The 18,225-nt window shown below is 34.8% G+C and overlaps 1 protein-coding gene across 1 annotated transcript; it reads left to right on the forward strand.

Annotated features, from left to right (window-relative positions):
* Window positions 1–4,543: 4,543 nt before the first annotated feature.
* LOC137810473 (G-type lectin S-receptor-like serine/threonine-protein kinase LECRK3) lies at window positions 4,544–7,322 on the forward strand. The gene has a single exon (XM_068611740.2). The coding sequence runs from the start codon at window positions 4,633–4,635 to the stop codon at window positions 7,042–7,044; it is 2,412 nt and encodes an 803-aa protein (XP_068467841.1). The 5' UTR covers window positions 4,544–4,632; the 3' UTR covers window positions 7,045–7,322.
* Window positions 7,323–18,225: the final 10,903 nt, after the last annotated feature.

Consider the following 18,225-nt stretch of genomic DNA (forward strand, 5'->3'; position numbering starts at 1 on the left):
AACGGGATCAACTGGGTACGATGATAAGGAGAAGGTTATGGCTAAGGTTAGAGAGTTCTTTAAAGTCATATTTGATGGGATGTCTGAGTCTCATGTTAGGTTGGATGATGTTTGTTTCAACTCCATTTCTGATGAAGATAATGCGTTGCTGGTCGAAGTTGTTTCTGATGAGAAAGTTAAGGATATAGTTTGGAGTTGTGATAGCTCGAAGACCTGGTCTAGACGGTTTCAATTTTAGCTTCATTAAATTTTGCTGGGAGTGCCTTAAGGATGATTTCATTTCGGCAGTAAAAGATTTTCTGGTCAACGAAAAGTGGCCTACAGGGTCAAATGTTTCGTTTACTTGTCAGATCCCTAAGACAAATAATCCGCAACAACTTAGAGATTTCGGACCCATCTCACTGGTAGGGTGCGTGTATAAAATCATCTCGAAGATTTTGGCTATTAGGCTGAAAAAGATGATTAATAAAGTCATTGATGCTAGGCAATCTTCTTTTCTTGAAGGAAGTGGGCTTATGGATGGTGTTCTAGTGGCTAATGAAGTCTTAGATGAGATGAAAAGGAAGAAAAAAAGTTGTGTTTTCTTCAAGGTGGACTACGAAAAGGCTAATGACTTCGTGATGAGGGATTTCATTTATTATATGTTAGGCAGATTTGGTTTCTGCGAAAAGTGGATCTCCTGGATTAAAGCTTGCTTTGAATCAGCGTTAGTTTCAGTTCTCATAAATGGGATCCCTAGTAAGGAGTTTATTCCAAAAAAGGGTTTGAGACAATGGGACCCTCTTGCACCGTTCTTGTTTCTTATAGTGATTGAAGGTTTAGTTGGGGTGTCTAGAACCGCGATTGAGAAAGAATTGGTGGAGAGTTTGGAGATTGACAAAAATTAGATTAAGGTAAACATGCTTCAGTACGCAGATGACACCTTGTTCTTCGGTAAAACAAGTATTAAAAGCGTGTATCACATAAAGGTCATTCTGAATTGTTTTGAGTTGGCTTCTAGTCTTAAGGTGAATTTTGAAGATGATTATCTTTAGTTAAAGTTATTAAATTAATATAATTTTAAAATAATTATTTTTCTCTTTATATTTTAAAAAATATATAAAATATTAATTCATTCTTTAATTTTATTTATAAAAATATTTATTTGTGTCCTACTTATTTCTGATCTTAATATAGAATCAAGCTTACATAGTTGTTTAATAAGAACATTTTGTTGATTGAAGCGTTTAAATATTTTAAAGTTATGATTGTTTAAATTGATATTTTTATATTAAAAAATTTAATTATCAAAAAAATGTCAAAGACAAAACAAGATAATTAATACTTTTTTAAATTATTATGTGAATAAAAAATTTAATTATTATACCGAATACTCCACATAATAATAATTAATCCTCCAAAAATTTTATGAATAAAATTTTAATTATTGAAAAAGTTGAAGACATAACTAATAACTTCAAAATTATTTGTAAGAGATTATTTTTTTTAGTTTTAAAATTTCAATACTCTTTGTAAATTATATTATTCAAAGTCTAAGATATTGTGAGAAAGTATATTTGATACAAATTATGTAATAAGTAAGAATAATGTAAATTATACATTATTATTGTGTGAACTTTATTTAGAGAAAAATATTTCACAAAACATACTTTTATTATATTTGAATTATTTTTAAATGATTGAACATTAAATATAAGATTATGTTTATATTCATATATATGTAACATCCCAAAAAATACATCTAACTATTACAATACAAGTTCTACCGATTTCTATACAAACTTGGAGTTTTTCAAAATATTAATTCTATTGCAAGATTATAACTTATACAAATACAAATATTAACAATATAAGGTTCAAAAGTACATCTTAAAGCCCTCCAGACCCTTTGACACCTCTATGATCATCTGCTTGTGTATGTAGTACATTCATCGCAGTTCAAACACAACAAGAAAAGCAAGGGTAAGCTAATGAAAATGAATTTCATAACATATCTAATTCATGCAAAAAGAACCAATCAAACTAATCATTTATAAACATTTCTTTAAATGTTGTCATATAAAATTTCAATACCAATTCCATCATTCATATAGACCACACATGGATCTATTTTCAATCACAATCATTGGATTTCATTTCAATCTCACTTACTACACATGAATCCATTGTCCAGAAGACTCATTAAGTACGCCTCTACCAGCGACTAACACCTGATCCAAAGATTACCCGCGAATCCAAGAGAAAGGATTAGGGTAAGTTCAAACATCCAATACCGAGTGTGTACAACGGGACTCGGTGTGTATGAACTCCCTTTCATCTTTTCACCACCTGATATCTTAGTCTATATGACTTAGATCATCAGTGAAACTAGATGATCTTTGTTAAACATAGACTTTTCATACTTAATGCCATCAAACAACAACTCATACATTATCCCAAATGTATGACATCAATTTCATACAATTTTCATCATTCATATATAATACATATCATTCAATCACATAACATTTAAAAATGCATACCCTTCATGAACTTTTCCAACATAAAAAACAATATTTAACTTTCAAACTATCAAAATATAATATTTATACATGTTCACACAACATAAAGTCAAACAATTTTATTAACTAACATCCCTGCAAGAGAAATTGAAACTTGGGACAACGTCTCATCTACATTCAGATCTTCTAGCCTAGGGTACCATTGAAAGTTAAAGTTAACTTCCCTTACCTGAAAGTTCCACTGATGGAAATTCTACCTCAAACAGGAAAATCCCAAAATTTAGGAGCCTATAGCAAGTTATCCAAATATTACCAAATTATTTTAGTATATGGTAAAACAAGTTGAGAGGAACACTTTTTTCAACTGCCCCCGTCAAGATTGATGACTAAATCATAGAGAAAAATAGATTTAGAATAAAAGTGAACTTACTCTATTTGAAAATCTGATTGGGTAGAAATATAGTCTGACTCCTCAACTACTGCAGGTGTGATCAGATTTTGACATAGATGAGTTATGGAAGAGAAAATGAAAAGAGAATGGAGAGGGAGAGAAATGGAGAGAGAGGAAAAAAAGGAAGAAGTGAAAAGGGGGACTAGTACGACCTTACTATGTACATATTTTAAATAATTTATTTTTTAATTTTATTATATTTAAACAATTTTCTAATATATTTTTGAATAACTACTTTTAAAATTTATTTTAAATAATAAAATATGAAATATGCATATTTATAATTTATTTAGATATAAAAATTTAACATAAAAATGGTTATCTTTTACTTCTATCGTATTTAAATATAAATACATATTTTAATTATATATATATATATATATATATATATATTATCTAATACCTAAGTCGTTAGTATTTGTAAAATAATTACTTACGCAAACAAAATTTATGATTATGGAGTAAACTTCAAATAAAACTCACATGCGAATTGGATGATAAGATATATCTAGGCAAAACAAAATTAAGAGTAATAAATGTTAATAATAAATGATGTTACTCATTCATCATGCCCCTCAATGTTGTGAATGTTTTGCTTATGTTATTAATTCCTTTTGCGATAAAAAAAATGTTATTACTTCAAAGCCTCCTTCTATCACCTCATTTTTCAGACAACAAAACAATAGTCAAATATAATAAAATCACACCCACTTAACAATCCAGTTTAATAATATATATTAAAATTTTAAATTAAAAAATAAAACAAATATTATTAGGATTTTATTATTGAGGGATATCACGTGAGTATTTTTTTATTTGATGAGTGTTAAATATCATCACCCATATAACAATGCTAAAGTAGTCATCAGTTAAATATAAACAATTAAAGTGCGGAAATGATAGATAACTTTATTATAATGAACTGAATAAAGTTCGTATTCTTCATGAGTTACTCATTTTGACTATTCCAAAAGCCAGTAAATGTATTATTTATTTTTCTCATTTTTAAAGAGTTGTATATTAAATTTCTGTGTATCTTTAGGTAGTAAAAATGGTGGATATAATATGTATAAAGTTGTGGATGATCTCACTTAAATTTTCTTATGCTTATTCAATAACTAGTTCTATAGTTTGGAAATGGTGGAGGTACTTCATTGGTGGCAATGGCGACTAAGGAGAAGGACGTTGAAGCTTCCACTTTCTTTTTCCACATTTTACAAAAGAAAATTAACCCCTAGAATTAGTAACCAAATACAATACTCCAACCCTCAAGATATCCCTAGATCATTATATTTCACATTTAAAATTTCATTCACAATGATATGGTACAAATAAAAAAATAAAAAATAAAAAAGGCTCAAACATGGTGGTGACATATTTAAAACAACATTGTATAAAATACATCTAGGTTACTTTTGAATTGTTAATTTAAAAGTTATTTTGAATTGAATGCGTAAAAAAGTTGAATTGTATTGTAATAATTTAGAATATTAAAAGACGACATTGAAATTAGTGAAACTCTTTGGATACAGTTTTCAGGACTTGGTAACCTTACTTACCCTCATCTTCCAAGTATTTTCTGGTACGAGAGTTTGTGATGAGGTTGAATTCTTATAAGTCATCGACCAAAAAACTACATATTAACATCTCCACTGTTCTAGTTTTCTCGTAATTCAATCCATGGCTTCCTTAACCCTCCTTATACCAACACTTATCTGTCTTCAATTTCATCTTCTTTCTTTAGCTTTTGCAGACATTGATATTAGTTCCCAAATTTCCACCGATGACAATGATGTGTGGCGTTCTCCATCAGGTCATTTTGCCTTTGGGTTTCGCTCATTGGATAATAACACTGATCTCAATAAGAACCTGTTCATGCTTGCCATATGGTACGACATGATACCCGACAAGACCGTTGTTTGGAGTGCAAAAACAGACAACAAACTTGCAACAGCACCAACGGGATCACATGTTCGGATCACATCAGCGGGGCTAACACTGGCAGGTCCCAAAGGAGATTCCATATGGACATCAAACTTGGAAGGTGTTATTGTCTCCGTAGGATCTATGCTTGACACTGGCAACTTTGTTCTACTCAATCAGAACTCTGAAAAGCTGTGGCAAAGCTTTGAGAACCCCACAGACACGTTGTTGCCTAACCAATCTCTCCAACTCGGAGGCATGCTAACTTCTCGATTGACAGACACCAATTACACAAGTGGAAGGTTCCAACTTTATTTCAAGGATGGTAATGTGTTACTGAGTCCTCTTGCATGGCCTTCTCCACTGAAATACAACTCTTATTATGTGTTGGATGCCTCTGGTGCTGCTTCAACATTAGTGTTCAATGAGTCTGGGGATATCTATGTAAACACCACAAATGGGACTACAATCCAACCTCAAGGTTCGCAATGGAATAGCTCCGATCTCGATCCTGAGGTGAATTACTACAGAGCAACGCTTGACTTCAGTGGAGTTTTCACGCAGTATTATCATCCACGGAACAGCGCTGCTCAACCAGGGTGGAGAATCATGAGGTATGTTCCCGACAACATTTGCAATGCAATATCTTATCAGTATGGTAGCGGTTCCTGTGGCTATAATAGCTACTGCTCCATGGAAAATCATAGGCCTACCTGCAAATGCCCTTATGGGTATTCGCTGTTGGATCCAAGTAAACAATTTGGTGGATGCCAACCCAATTTCACCCTCGCTTGTGGAGCCGATGTTCAAACACCGCCAGAGGAACTATATGAAATGCATGCCGCTCAAGATTTTAATTTTCCAGAGGGGGATTATGAAAGGATACAACCTTACTCTAGCCAGGAATGCCAGCAATTTTGCTTGCAAGATTGCATGTGTGCTATGGTCGTTTCAGGAGGCGACACTTGTTGGCTGAAGAGATTTCCCCTTGGTAACGGTAGAGAAGAACCAGTCCATGATCTACATTTTGTCTATATCAAAACAAGAATTATTCGTGACTTTTATCCAGACGAGGAACTTTCCCCTGCTCCGGATTCAAAGAAAGAATACAACGGTAAGTTGTTTCTTTTGGGTCCCCTACTTGGTTCTCTTGTCCTCAACAGTATTCTCATTGCTACAGTTGCTTTGTTTGTTCTCATGAAGAAAAAGGCGAATAGGGTTTCCACAGCTGCCATTAGTCCTTTGGAAACAAATTTGCATTCATTTACTTATGAAAAATTGGAAAAGGCGACACAGAATTTTAAGGAGGAAATAGGTAGAGGTTCTTATGGCCTTGTTTACAAAGGGCAACTAGAAGCAGGTTCTTGTCATCTGGTTGCTGTGAAGAGATTGGACAGATTGGCACAAGAACGAGAGAAAGAATTTAGGACTGAATTGAGTTCCATTGGTAGAACCTGCCACAAAAATCTGGTCAGGTTGATTGGATTTTGTGACGAGGGAATGAATAGAATATTGGTGTACGAGTTCATGAGCAATGGTAATCTTGCAGACATCCTGTTTGGACAACCCAAGCCCAAATGGAATGTAAGGGTTGGATTTGCTCTGGGGATCGCAAGAGGGTTGGTGTACTTGCACGAAGAGTGTGACACTCCTATTATTCATTGTGATATAAAACCTCAAAATATACTGATAGATGAGTATTTGAATCCAAAGATATCTGACTTTGGGCTGGCCAAGTTGTTGTTGTCTGACCAAAGTAGAACCACCACTATGATCCGAGGAACCCGAGGATATGTGGCTCCTGAATGGTTCAAGAATGTTGCTGTGACGGTTAAAGTGGATGTTTACAGCTTTGGGGTAATGTTGTTGGAAATAATTTGCAGCAGAAGAAGTGTGTTGATGATGGAGCCAGGGGAAGAAGAGAAGGCATTGCTGACAGATTGGGCTTGTGATTGCTTTATGGAAGGGAAAACAGATGTTCTGGTGGAGAATGATGAAGAGGCCTTATCTGACTATGTGAGGCTACAAAAATGGATAAAAATAGCAATATGGTGCATTCATGAGCAACCTGAAATGAGACCAACAATGGGGATGGTCATGCAAATGTTAGAAGGCTTTGTTGAAGTCCCTAACCCACCATCTCCTTTTCTCATACGTTCCATGCCTTAACTAAACAAATTGTAGGGGAAAAGGTGATCTTGCGCAGTTGTATGATAAAGGTTTTTCAGTTCTTCGACTGTCATGAAATGTTTGAAGCGAAAGATCAGTGTTTCCTCGTTGGAACCTCATTCTAGCAAGTTACCGTAACGACCAAATCCACTCATGGCATGAATTCCCCAAGTCCAAGCATGACATGTAATTAGTTTCAAAATTTAGTTTCAATACTTGTTAACCTGAGGGTTATATCCTCTTTCTAACTTTTGTATATAAATGACACCTTACACCTTTAAGAGTCACATTCTATATTTCTCAACTCTCTCTTATTTTTTATGAGTGCAAACCTTATCTCATAAGCTGATTTTATTGGATTGAGTTAGACTTAAAGTTCATTTTGTAATATATTCAAAGACAAAACATTTTGAGTTGAACCTACATTTTGTTCATTATCATACAAAGGCACCATTAATCTTCTTCATCTTCTTGCACGCTTTCAAGTTGCAGACTCTCTCAGAAGGTTTAAGTTGGTCTTCCTAGAATTTTTTTTGAGAGAATTTATTTAGTCTAGAAATGAGCAAAGATGGATGGAAAATAATTAATATTAACTTGGATGGAGGAAAACAAGTTTTAGAAAATGTAGAGACTATAGATTTTTTTCTTCCATTTTTTTATTAAATTTTTTCTTATTTTTTCAACCATTCACACTACTTTTCATTTTATTTCTGATATAGTTTTACTCTGTCAACTTACTTTTTTTTATTTTACTATTTTCTCTTATCTACTAAACACGGTAAATCACAATTTTCATTATTATTTACTGAAAAGTATAGGAGACTAAACCCATGATTGAGTCATGATAAATTGAACATACTTTTGTTTCATGGCTGTTTGTTTCATGTAATTTGATGTTTTGTTTGATTATGATGGATAAATACTTTTAGGACTAGGTTCACACTGTAATTTTTTTACACTCCCATTTGCCAACCACTAATATTAATATTTTATTTTAAAATTGTATTTATATTTATTTATTAATTAAATATAATATTTTATTATTAAAAAGGGTTGTGGAATAGAAGAGTGAGAGAAAAAAAAGTGTGAAACTTGTATTTTCCATACTATACTTTTAAATCTAAAGTTGAATTTAAAAGCTTAAACATAACGTGTCGGAATCTCGAAAGAAGAATTAGTTTGTGTCAGGTGTGGAATGTAATAAAACAAATTGAGTTGTTTTACTTTTGACATTATTTTAAAAAAAAAATGCCATAGTAGCCCTCGTCTGGTGTGCCTTTAGCAAATATCTGCTCATAATATTACATTGCGTAGCATTTTTTATTTTTAAATTTGAGATTGAACTCAAAAGATATATGAAATATTAAAGTTTGAAAAAATTTGGTGAGATATTTGAATTAATTTTTTTATTTTTATTAAATTGATTAAACAATTATGATTGTTTATTGAAAATTGTTTTTGTTGAAGATGAGAGTTATGGATATAGTATTAAATAGTGATAAATATTAGATTATATTATAACAACTCAAAATTTGGATGTGATAGGTTCAGTTTGAAAATTCATTATTTTGTTTATGATTGTATGGTTGTGTCTAATATGGTTAATTGTGATTGTATTAATATAATTTTTGAAATTATGTTAGTTGATGTTGTCTAATTTGAGAAAGTAAGTGTAATGAAAGTAAGTGTAATGAATTTGTTTTAGTAATTGTGAATACTTGAATATGGAGATTTAACTTGGTTGAAGAAACTTGGATCAACTCTCAATTTATTTTACTTTTGAATTTTTTTAGAATTGATCAATAATTAATTTTGTATGATAAAAATTGGTTAAGTTGGTGTGAAGGTGAAATAATGTTGTTAGTTTTTAAAGTTAAGCATTTGAATATTATTTTTCATTTTACATATGAAGATATGTAACCTATTATTATGCAAGATAACAATTATGTGAGGACAGAAAAAAAACAATCAACATGTACTCAATAGAAAAATAACAACTTTTTGACACTTAATAAAACAAATTGTTTTAATAAAAAATTAATTAAAATACAAAGCTTAACATTTACTTCAGTCTATTTAAAATTATAGGTATAAAAAAGATAATTGTTTCCACTAAGCGAGAGACCAAATCTTTGTTTCTTTTTCACTTTCGTAACCTTATATAATGTGTCTCGTAGCTTGCAAGTATTATCAAGGTTCATTAATTTCTATTCACACATTCTTTTCTTGTTAGCTAACTTGTATTTTTGTATCTGTGTTTTTTCTACTACATTGCTGAGACTCCAAGAAAGAATAACAAACAGTGATATTAAATCCTATTTTGATATTAGAAAATAGAACATAAAACAAACTCAACTGTCGTTTCCAATAATAAAGAAAAAAAAAACGAGTATTGTTAAAAAATGTGAAGAAAAATACTCCAAAATCATTTTAGATAAAATAATTTGATTTACATTTAAGTATACACAATATTTATTATTAAAATTGTTTAATAAATTTGACTGATTGTGGGAGTAGATAAGCGTCAATAGAAGATGTGCAAGGACCTAGAAACAATCTTCTTTCTTCCGAAGATGTTGACTTCTCGGTGCGAGTTCTCTATTTGGACTTTCGGCTTAGACTTGGATATGACTTGTAGACTCTCACTTCTCCGGGCTAGGTCAACTGGATCTCTCGGTTCTTGGTCTTAGTCTCCTCTCACAGATGAGTGTGTGTACCTGAAAGGTGCTCCGATGTAAAAGTCAGAATTGTTACTAGTTAATTATCAGATAAATTCACTCTACTTACCTCTTGGGTTGATCACCTATTTATGACACTTTCTTATTGGGCTTAAAACCCAGTTGGACTTTTATTCTTTGAACCTGATCTTCTTTAAACACACCCTTTTATGTTTTAGGTCCTTTAGATGGGTTTTGCCACAATAACTATTTATTTATTTATTTAATTTTCACCTTTCAGCCAACCTTTTGGTTTTCCTATCGGTCCACCTCTCGGCCAACCTCTTGGCTATAGACAATAATACACTAGCCCCCCTAGGCATGAGAAATTTGAAAAGACGAAATGCCTATTAGAAGGAGCGAGAAGACGCATTAAATGCTTACCAGAGTAGAGATTTCTTCGGAATATATTTGATTTTCGCATTGATGAGATTTTGCATATTAAATGCGCCTGTGTAAGAAGAAATTGCATCGTTTTGCGGGTGTTGCTTTTACTGTGCCGCTTGACGTGAAAGTCATCACCATCATGATATTATGATGTTTCGTGTATAAGAGTTTTAAGAACACTATAAATACTTGGTTGAAAATTGTATACCTTATCGCTTTTCTTACTTTTGTATTCTTGCATCCGAGAGATCTAGATGAGTGTTTGATTGAGAGATTTTAGGCAAATATTCTTGAAATGTATTATGTTTTCTTCAAGCTTTGTTTCTGTTTCGGATGAGTTTTCGAGATTTTCAGGCGTGAGTAACAGGGCTACCAGGAACGTGATTTAGATGAATAAGGATATCCATTTGACTGCTTCATCTGCCACCATTTCTGTTGTGAAGAATAAAGCAAGTAGTGATATGAGTTCAAGTGAAGAAATTGTAGATCTTGAAGCTGAAGAAAGAGCCGAGAGGGCAGAAGAAAATTGAAGTCTTCGTTTCGGCTATGATTGGGTTAATCCGAAAGTTCGAGAATATTTTTCTCGGTATCACTATTCTTCAATCCTTCGAAATTTTCTTTCTAAAATTTTGATTTATTCTCCTAATGTTATTGGTATGTATCTTTTTCAATTTTTTCTTTTTTTAACAAGAGAATTTTAACTTTGCTAAATTATGTCTTGACTTTCAGGTTTAATGTCTGCTACTAATCCGTAAGGTCGAGCTTACATTTCAAAGTTGTTTGCCAAATCTGGTCGTTCCACTCCTCAACATGTAAGAGAAGTTCAACATGAAAGAGAGTTTGAAGCCATTCAAACCATTTCTCGAGTTGAAGTTGTGGTTGAGACCGTTGATGTCGGGAACATTACTAATGAATGTGTTAAGAAAAGGAAAAAAGAGAAAAGTGGTAGATGATCATATTCTTCTCCCAAGTACCATCGTCATGCATCCGGAAGCTCCTCCCAACCCCTCCTCGAAACCATTTTCGGTGCTTCATCGTTTTTCAAAATTTGTGCATGACAATCTTGATGGTCCTTCTCGTGAAATGTTTAGAACAACCAATGTTTCTTCTTTGACAAATTCAACAATTGAGCTTGCGGCCCGCTCTTTTCTGATTGCTAAGATGATTAGAGAAAAAATCATGAATGGTATTTCTTCTTCTGAATTCGAAAAAATGAAGAAAAATTTGGTTGAGTTCAGCAATAGTCTTGAATCCACTCTTGAGGCCAATTTATCACTGACCACTCAAATCAAATAGTTTTCGGTTGAACATGAAAGTACAAAAGAATCATTGAAGGATGAAATTGCTAGGTTATCTGCAAAAATGTTGGAACTTCAAAGTGAAAATCAAAGATTGAAGGAAGACTTGTTTGATTTATCTGCTGCTAAGCAAGCTGATACTGAGAAGATTCATCATTTAGATCTTAAGATTAGTTAAGTGAAGAAAAACTTATCCAAAGCCGAGAGCTTTGTTGTTGAACAACACGAATTGGGTTTCTCTAAAGCTCTTCAACAGGCTAAACACTTTAATAAGATCCCCATAGATGAAGGAAACTTTGATGTTGGTAAAGATTTTCACAATGATGAACTTATCTCAGTTGAAGACATTCCTTATGATGAAATGTCGGAAGAAGAGGTTGTGCATGGCAATGAGCATATTAATATTAAGAATGATTTAGCTATAGCTTCTAATTTTTTGTAATGGCTCTAAGTTACTGATAGTTGAATTTTGATGTATTTTGCCATTTTTGTAATGGGGTAACTTTTTAATATAATAGCTTTATCAACATCGACCTTTCAATCTTTTAACCTTTCGGTATATATGGATAAATATATGAAACAAAATGACTAAGTGTTAAAAGTTGTGTCTTATGTTATCTTTATTATTTTTGAACTTATGAAAGTTCTTAACTTGTGATAAAATAACTCTAATCAATTTTAAAATGTGTTTGAAACTTTCGATCTTTCGACCTTGTAGGTTTTCATAATAACTTGTTGAAAATCAATAAAATATTGGTTAAAAGTTTATCAACCTTTCGATTTATCTTTCGGCCAACCTTTCGGCCTATAACTTGTTGAAAAGCAATAAAATATTGGTTGAAATCTTGTCAACCTTTCAGTCTTTCTTTCGGTTAACCTTCCGACTTCTAACTTGGTAAAAATTGATAACATATTGTTTGAAGGCTTGTTTACCTTTCGACTTTCCTTTCGGCTAACCTTTCGGCTTCTTAAATAAGAACTTCGTTGATTGAGATTTGATTTGAATGAAACACACTCTCGGGAGGGATTTCACCTAGAGTGGAAGCATCCTGGTCCGAGAGGTTTAAAGTACGAGATACACTCTCAGGAGATGGAGTGAAAGCATCCTGGATCAAGAGGTTTGAGGTATGATATACACTCTCGGGAGGGATTTCACCTGGAGTTAAAGCATCCTGGACTGGACTGAGAGGTTTGAAATATGTGAAGCATTGAGAAACTTAATAGTTTGATTCTTCGTATGAATAATTTCTTCATTAAGTATTTCAATCTTGAATAAGACTTTCTTTATACATAAGAAACCATCCTTGACCGAAAGGTTTTATATACAATTACGAGTGTTTAACTGCCCTGGACTTTGTCTGATCCTTATCCCTCCATCTCTAACAAAGCGTTTCAACTTCCCAGCTTGAATCAGTTCCTCAATTTGGTCTTTCAAAGTTGCACACTCTTCTATAGGATGACCATGATTCTTATGGTATTGACAACTTTTACTTTGATCAGCTCGATCCGATGTTCTTGCTTTTCTTGAAGGCGAAATTACTTCGGTTGCCATAGCCTCTTGTAATATTCGTGTCCTGGTGGTGCTTAATGGTGTATAGTGCTGAAATTTTCTACCACGTGGTTCTTCTCGTACTCTTCTATTTTGATATCCTCCTTCTTTTTCATTTGTCTTCTTCTCACTTCCTACATCCATCCACACTTGATTTTGAAACTCCCTCAATTCCTCCATCTACATAAACTTCGTTGCATGCTGCCTTAACTCATCAAGATTTGTTGTCGATTTTTTACAAAGGCTATCGAAAAATTGTCCCGGCCTTAGTGTTGTAATCATATGATGCATAGTGACCTCCAAAGTAAGATTTCGGATACTCAGTGCTACTTTTCCAAAGCATTCCATGAATAATCTCAATGATTCTCCCTTTTTCCTGCCTTATATTCTCGAAGGCAATTGACGTTAGATGATGTGGCCGACTTGTAATAAATTGAGCTCCAAAATTTTCTACTAAAGTGTCGAAACAATCGGTAGATAACGGTGGCAACCAAGTAAACCAACTCAGAGTCGCTCCCTTCAAAGGTTTTGGGAATACTCGACACAAAATGGCATCATTCCATGTATACAAACTTATTTGTGTTGCATATACTGCAATGTGGTCATCAGGATCTATACCTCCATCATACTTCTCCATGGTTAAATTCTTCCAATTTTTGGGCTCTGGGGTTTCTATAATGGCTTCGGAAAATGGATGCCTCCTAACAGATATTCTGGGAAAGATACCATAAGTCTTTGGTATTCTCTTCTTTGTAGCTTCAAAGCTTTCCTCATTATGTACCCTCTGGTGGATATGTGTTCTTGGTTAAACAGTTTCTAACGATGTGTTTAAAACCGTTTCTTCATTCAACTTCCTCTTCATGTACTCATTCTCCGCCCTTAACATACTTAACTCTTCTTCATTGCTCTTCTTTAGTGTTTCAAACACTCTTTGTAACTACATGAGCATAGCCATTGACATATCATTCTAATTATCTCCCTACTCCTAGACTGCTCTCCTCTTCTACTCATCTTTGCTTACTTGCTCAGTTGTCCTGTTTCTCGACCCCATGGTGGGCGCCAAAATGTTCTTGCAAGGCCTAGAAACAATCTTCTTTCTTCTCGGTCTTCTTTCTCGGTGTGAGCTCTTGGTCTGGGCTTTCGGCTTGGACTTGGATATAACTTGTAGACTCTCACTTCTCTGGGCTAGGTCAACTAGATCTCTCGGTTCTTGGTCTCGGTCTTTTCTCACGGATGGGTATGTGTACCTGAAATGTGCTTCGATGCCAAAGTCAAAATTGGTACTAGTTAAATATCAGATAAATTCACTCTACTTACCTCTTGGGTTGATCACCTATTTATAACACTTTCTTATTGGGCTTAAAACCCAGTTGGTCTTTTATTCTTTGCACCTGATCTTCTTTAAACACACCATTTATGTTTTGGGTCCTTTAGATGAATTTTGTCACAATAACTATTTATTTATTTATTAAATTTTCACTTTTCTATCAAACTTTCGATTTTCCTATTAGTCCAATCGTAAATAGGACAAAAGATATTTAGAAAATCATAATTATAGGCTTTATTAAACTAATTAATTTTATTTTAGAACTTTACTATCAACATTTCTGTAAGTAAAATATCGAGTTTTATTAAATATATATTCATTATTGAAAAAAATAACGTAAAACATTTTTTAAAGCAAGATCTATAAAATAATTTAGTTTATGAAAATAATTTTATCTTCTCGACTTTCATTTTTTATATATTTATTAAAATGAACGACCATCCATACATTATAATAACATAATTATTCACGGTCATTTAATTATAATTTTTTATTAAAAAAACTTATTACTAAAAAATTATTAAATATAAAAAAAATTAAATATAAAAAAATAATTAATTATTATATTAATAAAATGTAATTAGTTATTATATTGATAAAAAATAGTTAGTTGTTATATTGACTAAATTATATATTATTTTATACACTAATATTAATATTTAATTAATTTTTATTATTATTAAATATTTTTTAAATTAATATTTAATTAGTTATCAATGTTTTAACTATCAATTTATAAACTATTTACTGATCTTGCAGGGGATTCAAACGTCGAAGGATTCGCCTCGTCAAACTCTATCTTCCACCTCCGCAACCGTGACAAGTGCAAGAACGCTCCAAGAACTCCACAAGAACTTCAAGCAAACCTGCGAAACACACCAAACGGCGCCTCTAGCGGCTGGTGGCACTCCGACGCTCAAATCAGCCTTACAAAACCATCAAACAACTAAGAATTGACTCTCTGCGAGACTCGTGTGCACTCTGTGATTCTCTCTCTTTTCTCTGTGTGTGTAAACTGGAAACTTGCAAGAATGAATCTTACCTCCTTTTGCATGAGCGTGGAATGCCCTTTATATACTCTGGCCGAACCTCTCTCCAGATGATGACACGTGGAGACATGTAACTCACATCTCACCTTACACGTGGCACCATCTGAGGGTCAAAGCGCACCTCTGTTGCGCGCCTAAGTTATCCGTGCATGAAGTAACTTAGCGCGTTTCTTCAACTAGGTGGCTCGTGCAACCTCAGTGTGAATACCAAGTGTGGCTTGGCTAAGTGCACGCACTAGGCATTACTTACTGTGTGAACGATCACCTCTGCTTTGCACCATGCACGTTATGGGTTAAGAGAGCACCAATCACCGACTGGCTTACTAGCTCTCTTAGGCCACTCTCGTGCACGACATTACAAAGCACATAACTTTTCCTTTCTCTAATACTCTGTCACGCAAGGCTCGTATGCAACGCTCTCGCTGGGAATCACCCTTCGTTTCCAGCTTAACTGCGTGTAACACGAAAACTCGATGATCATCGTTCACACCAGATGACCGATCGGTGCACCATAGCGCCACGCCTTCTGCTTCCAGGCACTTATCTAGGCGCTGATCGCGCATCCTCTCTGACCACCGCCCCCTGATCATCGATCACCACCCTGGGTGACTTACTCAATGACTCATCTGTTTCCCTGGCCCACGTGTTCCACTAAGAACGGTCCACGTGGCTATCTGTTGCTGATGTCACCGACTACCGATGACCGACCGGATCACAAGCCCCCCAGTCTCGAGCTGTAAATTTGTTTTCAGCGAAGAGACTAAGTGATCGTCTTCAGTGGCCACTTGGGAAGTTATGCCACGTCACATGCCATGTCAGGTGCTGTGTTTTAAGTGACGTTATGCCTTCCTCCCTTAATCTTGCGACACGTGTACACATCAACGGCTAGCATGAAACGTCATTTGCACTTCTCACATTCAAATACTTGCGCGCCTCCACTGTTCCATCACCTTCTCCAACACTCTTCTCTGAAACTCTGGAAGCCCTTCTCTGCGCGATTCGTCTTCCTCAATCTCAAGCTTTCAGAAACCACTTGCGATCATCAAAAGGTACCCCTTTTCATCATCTATGGCATATTGAATACTATCTACCGATTGCATCATCCAATAACTGTACTGTGCATACATTGTGGGTTGTTTTCCCTTTCCCTGCACTGTTCTAGGGTTTCTTCCGGTTTTTCTGCATTTCTCTGCATTTTTCTGTGTTTTCGCTTCTTCTTCTTCGTCGCTTTTCGCTTCTCCACTCCCTTCAACCATAGCATTTTCGTTATCCTCGCCTTCCTCTTGTTTTTCGCTGAACCCTGTTCCTTCTTTTCTTTCTCCATTGTAGCTACTGAACAATGGCTCGAACAAAAACTACTGCGCGTCTCGCTTCCTCCTCTGGTGCACAGCCTTCCGCAAGTGCACCACCACCGCCTTCGACGAGCACGCCCCCCTCAACGAGTGCGCACCCCCAAGCGGCGCCTCCTCAACATAACTACGCACGGGTGTACAAGTGGGCTCCTCTCCACTTGCTCGCTGAGACTTCTACGCAACTTCCCGACGACCATCTCACCAACCTTCTGAGCAGCGACTCAGACGAACCCACATGCGCCCTTGACAGGGAGGATGACTCACACTTGGACGTGTGCATCCCCCCTCGAGACATGCCAATATGCATGGATGATAGGGCCAACAATGGAGTGCCCTTCACCTTCATTTACTCCGCCATCTTTGATGGAAGAGGCCCAAGCACAAGCCCACATGCAAGCCCACCAAAGGGTAGATTTGGGCCAACCATAGAGTTATGGCCAAGAGGATCCAAGAAGACGTTCTTTTACATGTTCAAATGCCATAAACTCTAGTGTAGAGTAGACTTTAATTTCTTGTCAAAAATTAGCATAGGAACTTTATTTGTAATTTTCTTAGAATTGATTTTGGCACCTAAAACACCAACCTAGGTAAACTTAGAGTTTCTAAAAAAAACCTCTAAATTTACCAAGGCCGGTTTAGAAAGCCCATGGAGGGGGTGAGCATAAAAACTAGACACTCCCCTCCCCATGTGCTCATTTGTGCACCCATGTGCTTCACATTTACATTTCATTTGGCTAGCATTAGGGTTGCATTATGGTCCTCCTTAGCCTATAAAAGGAGGAGCCTACACCTTGTATTTTCAAGTTTATTGTGAGTAAAGTTATGCTGCCATTTTGTGCCAAGCTTTGCTTCTCCTAGAATTCTAGGCTCTAAACTTCACTTCCTTCACCTCTCCTTGGGCTGGCCGAACCTCCTTATAATCATACCTATCATGCACCTTCAAGATCAACACCACTCTTAGGAGGATCTTGCACACACACCTTCATAGCTTCCACACCACTTTCTTACATGATTCAAGAAGACCTTCATGAAAATGCCATCATTTGGTATTAGAGTTTGGGTTCTTCAAGATTTAATTGCTTTGAATCTGCTGTTCTTTAATCTTTTGGTGCCTTTTTAATTTTAGTTTGAGTTCATATTGTGTTTAGATCCTACACAATTCTATTTCACAAATTCCATTGTGTTTAAATTTTGGTATCTTGCTATTTTTGTTTCCAGTTTCCAGAATCCCCTGGTTCACATTCTCTGTGCTGGCTGTTTTGTTCCAGAAAAATATTTTCACTCATAGGAAAATTTTGATTCTCTGGAATATGCAAGTTTGAGGTGTTATAGAAAGGACAGAAAAAGAATTAGTCCAAAAGAATCAACAGAAAAAAAAATGATAAATCTTTTAAAATCAGTGTGCAAATCTGAGGCGCTACAGCTGGCGTAACTGAACACCAAAATTGCAAAATTTATTAAACAAAATTGGTGCATGCGTTTTGAGTGATTTCAAAGCCAGA

The sequence above is a fragment of the Phaseolus vulgaris genome, chromosome 2, assembly GCF_051622355.1.
Source record: "Phaseolus vulgaris cultivar YP4 chromosome 2, ASM5162235v1, whole genome shotgun sequence".
Classification (NCBI taxonomy): domain Eukaryota; kingdom Viridiplantae; phylum Streptophyta; class Magnoliopsida; order Fabales; family Fabaceae; genus Phaseolus; species Phaseolus vulgaris.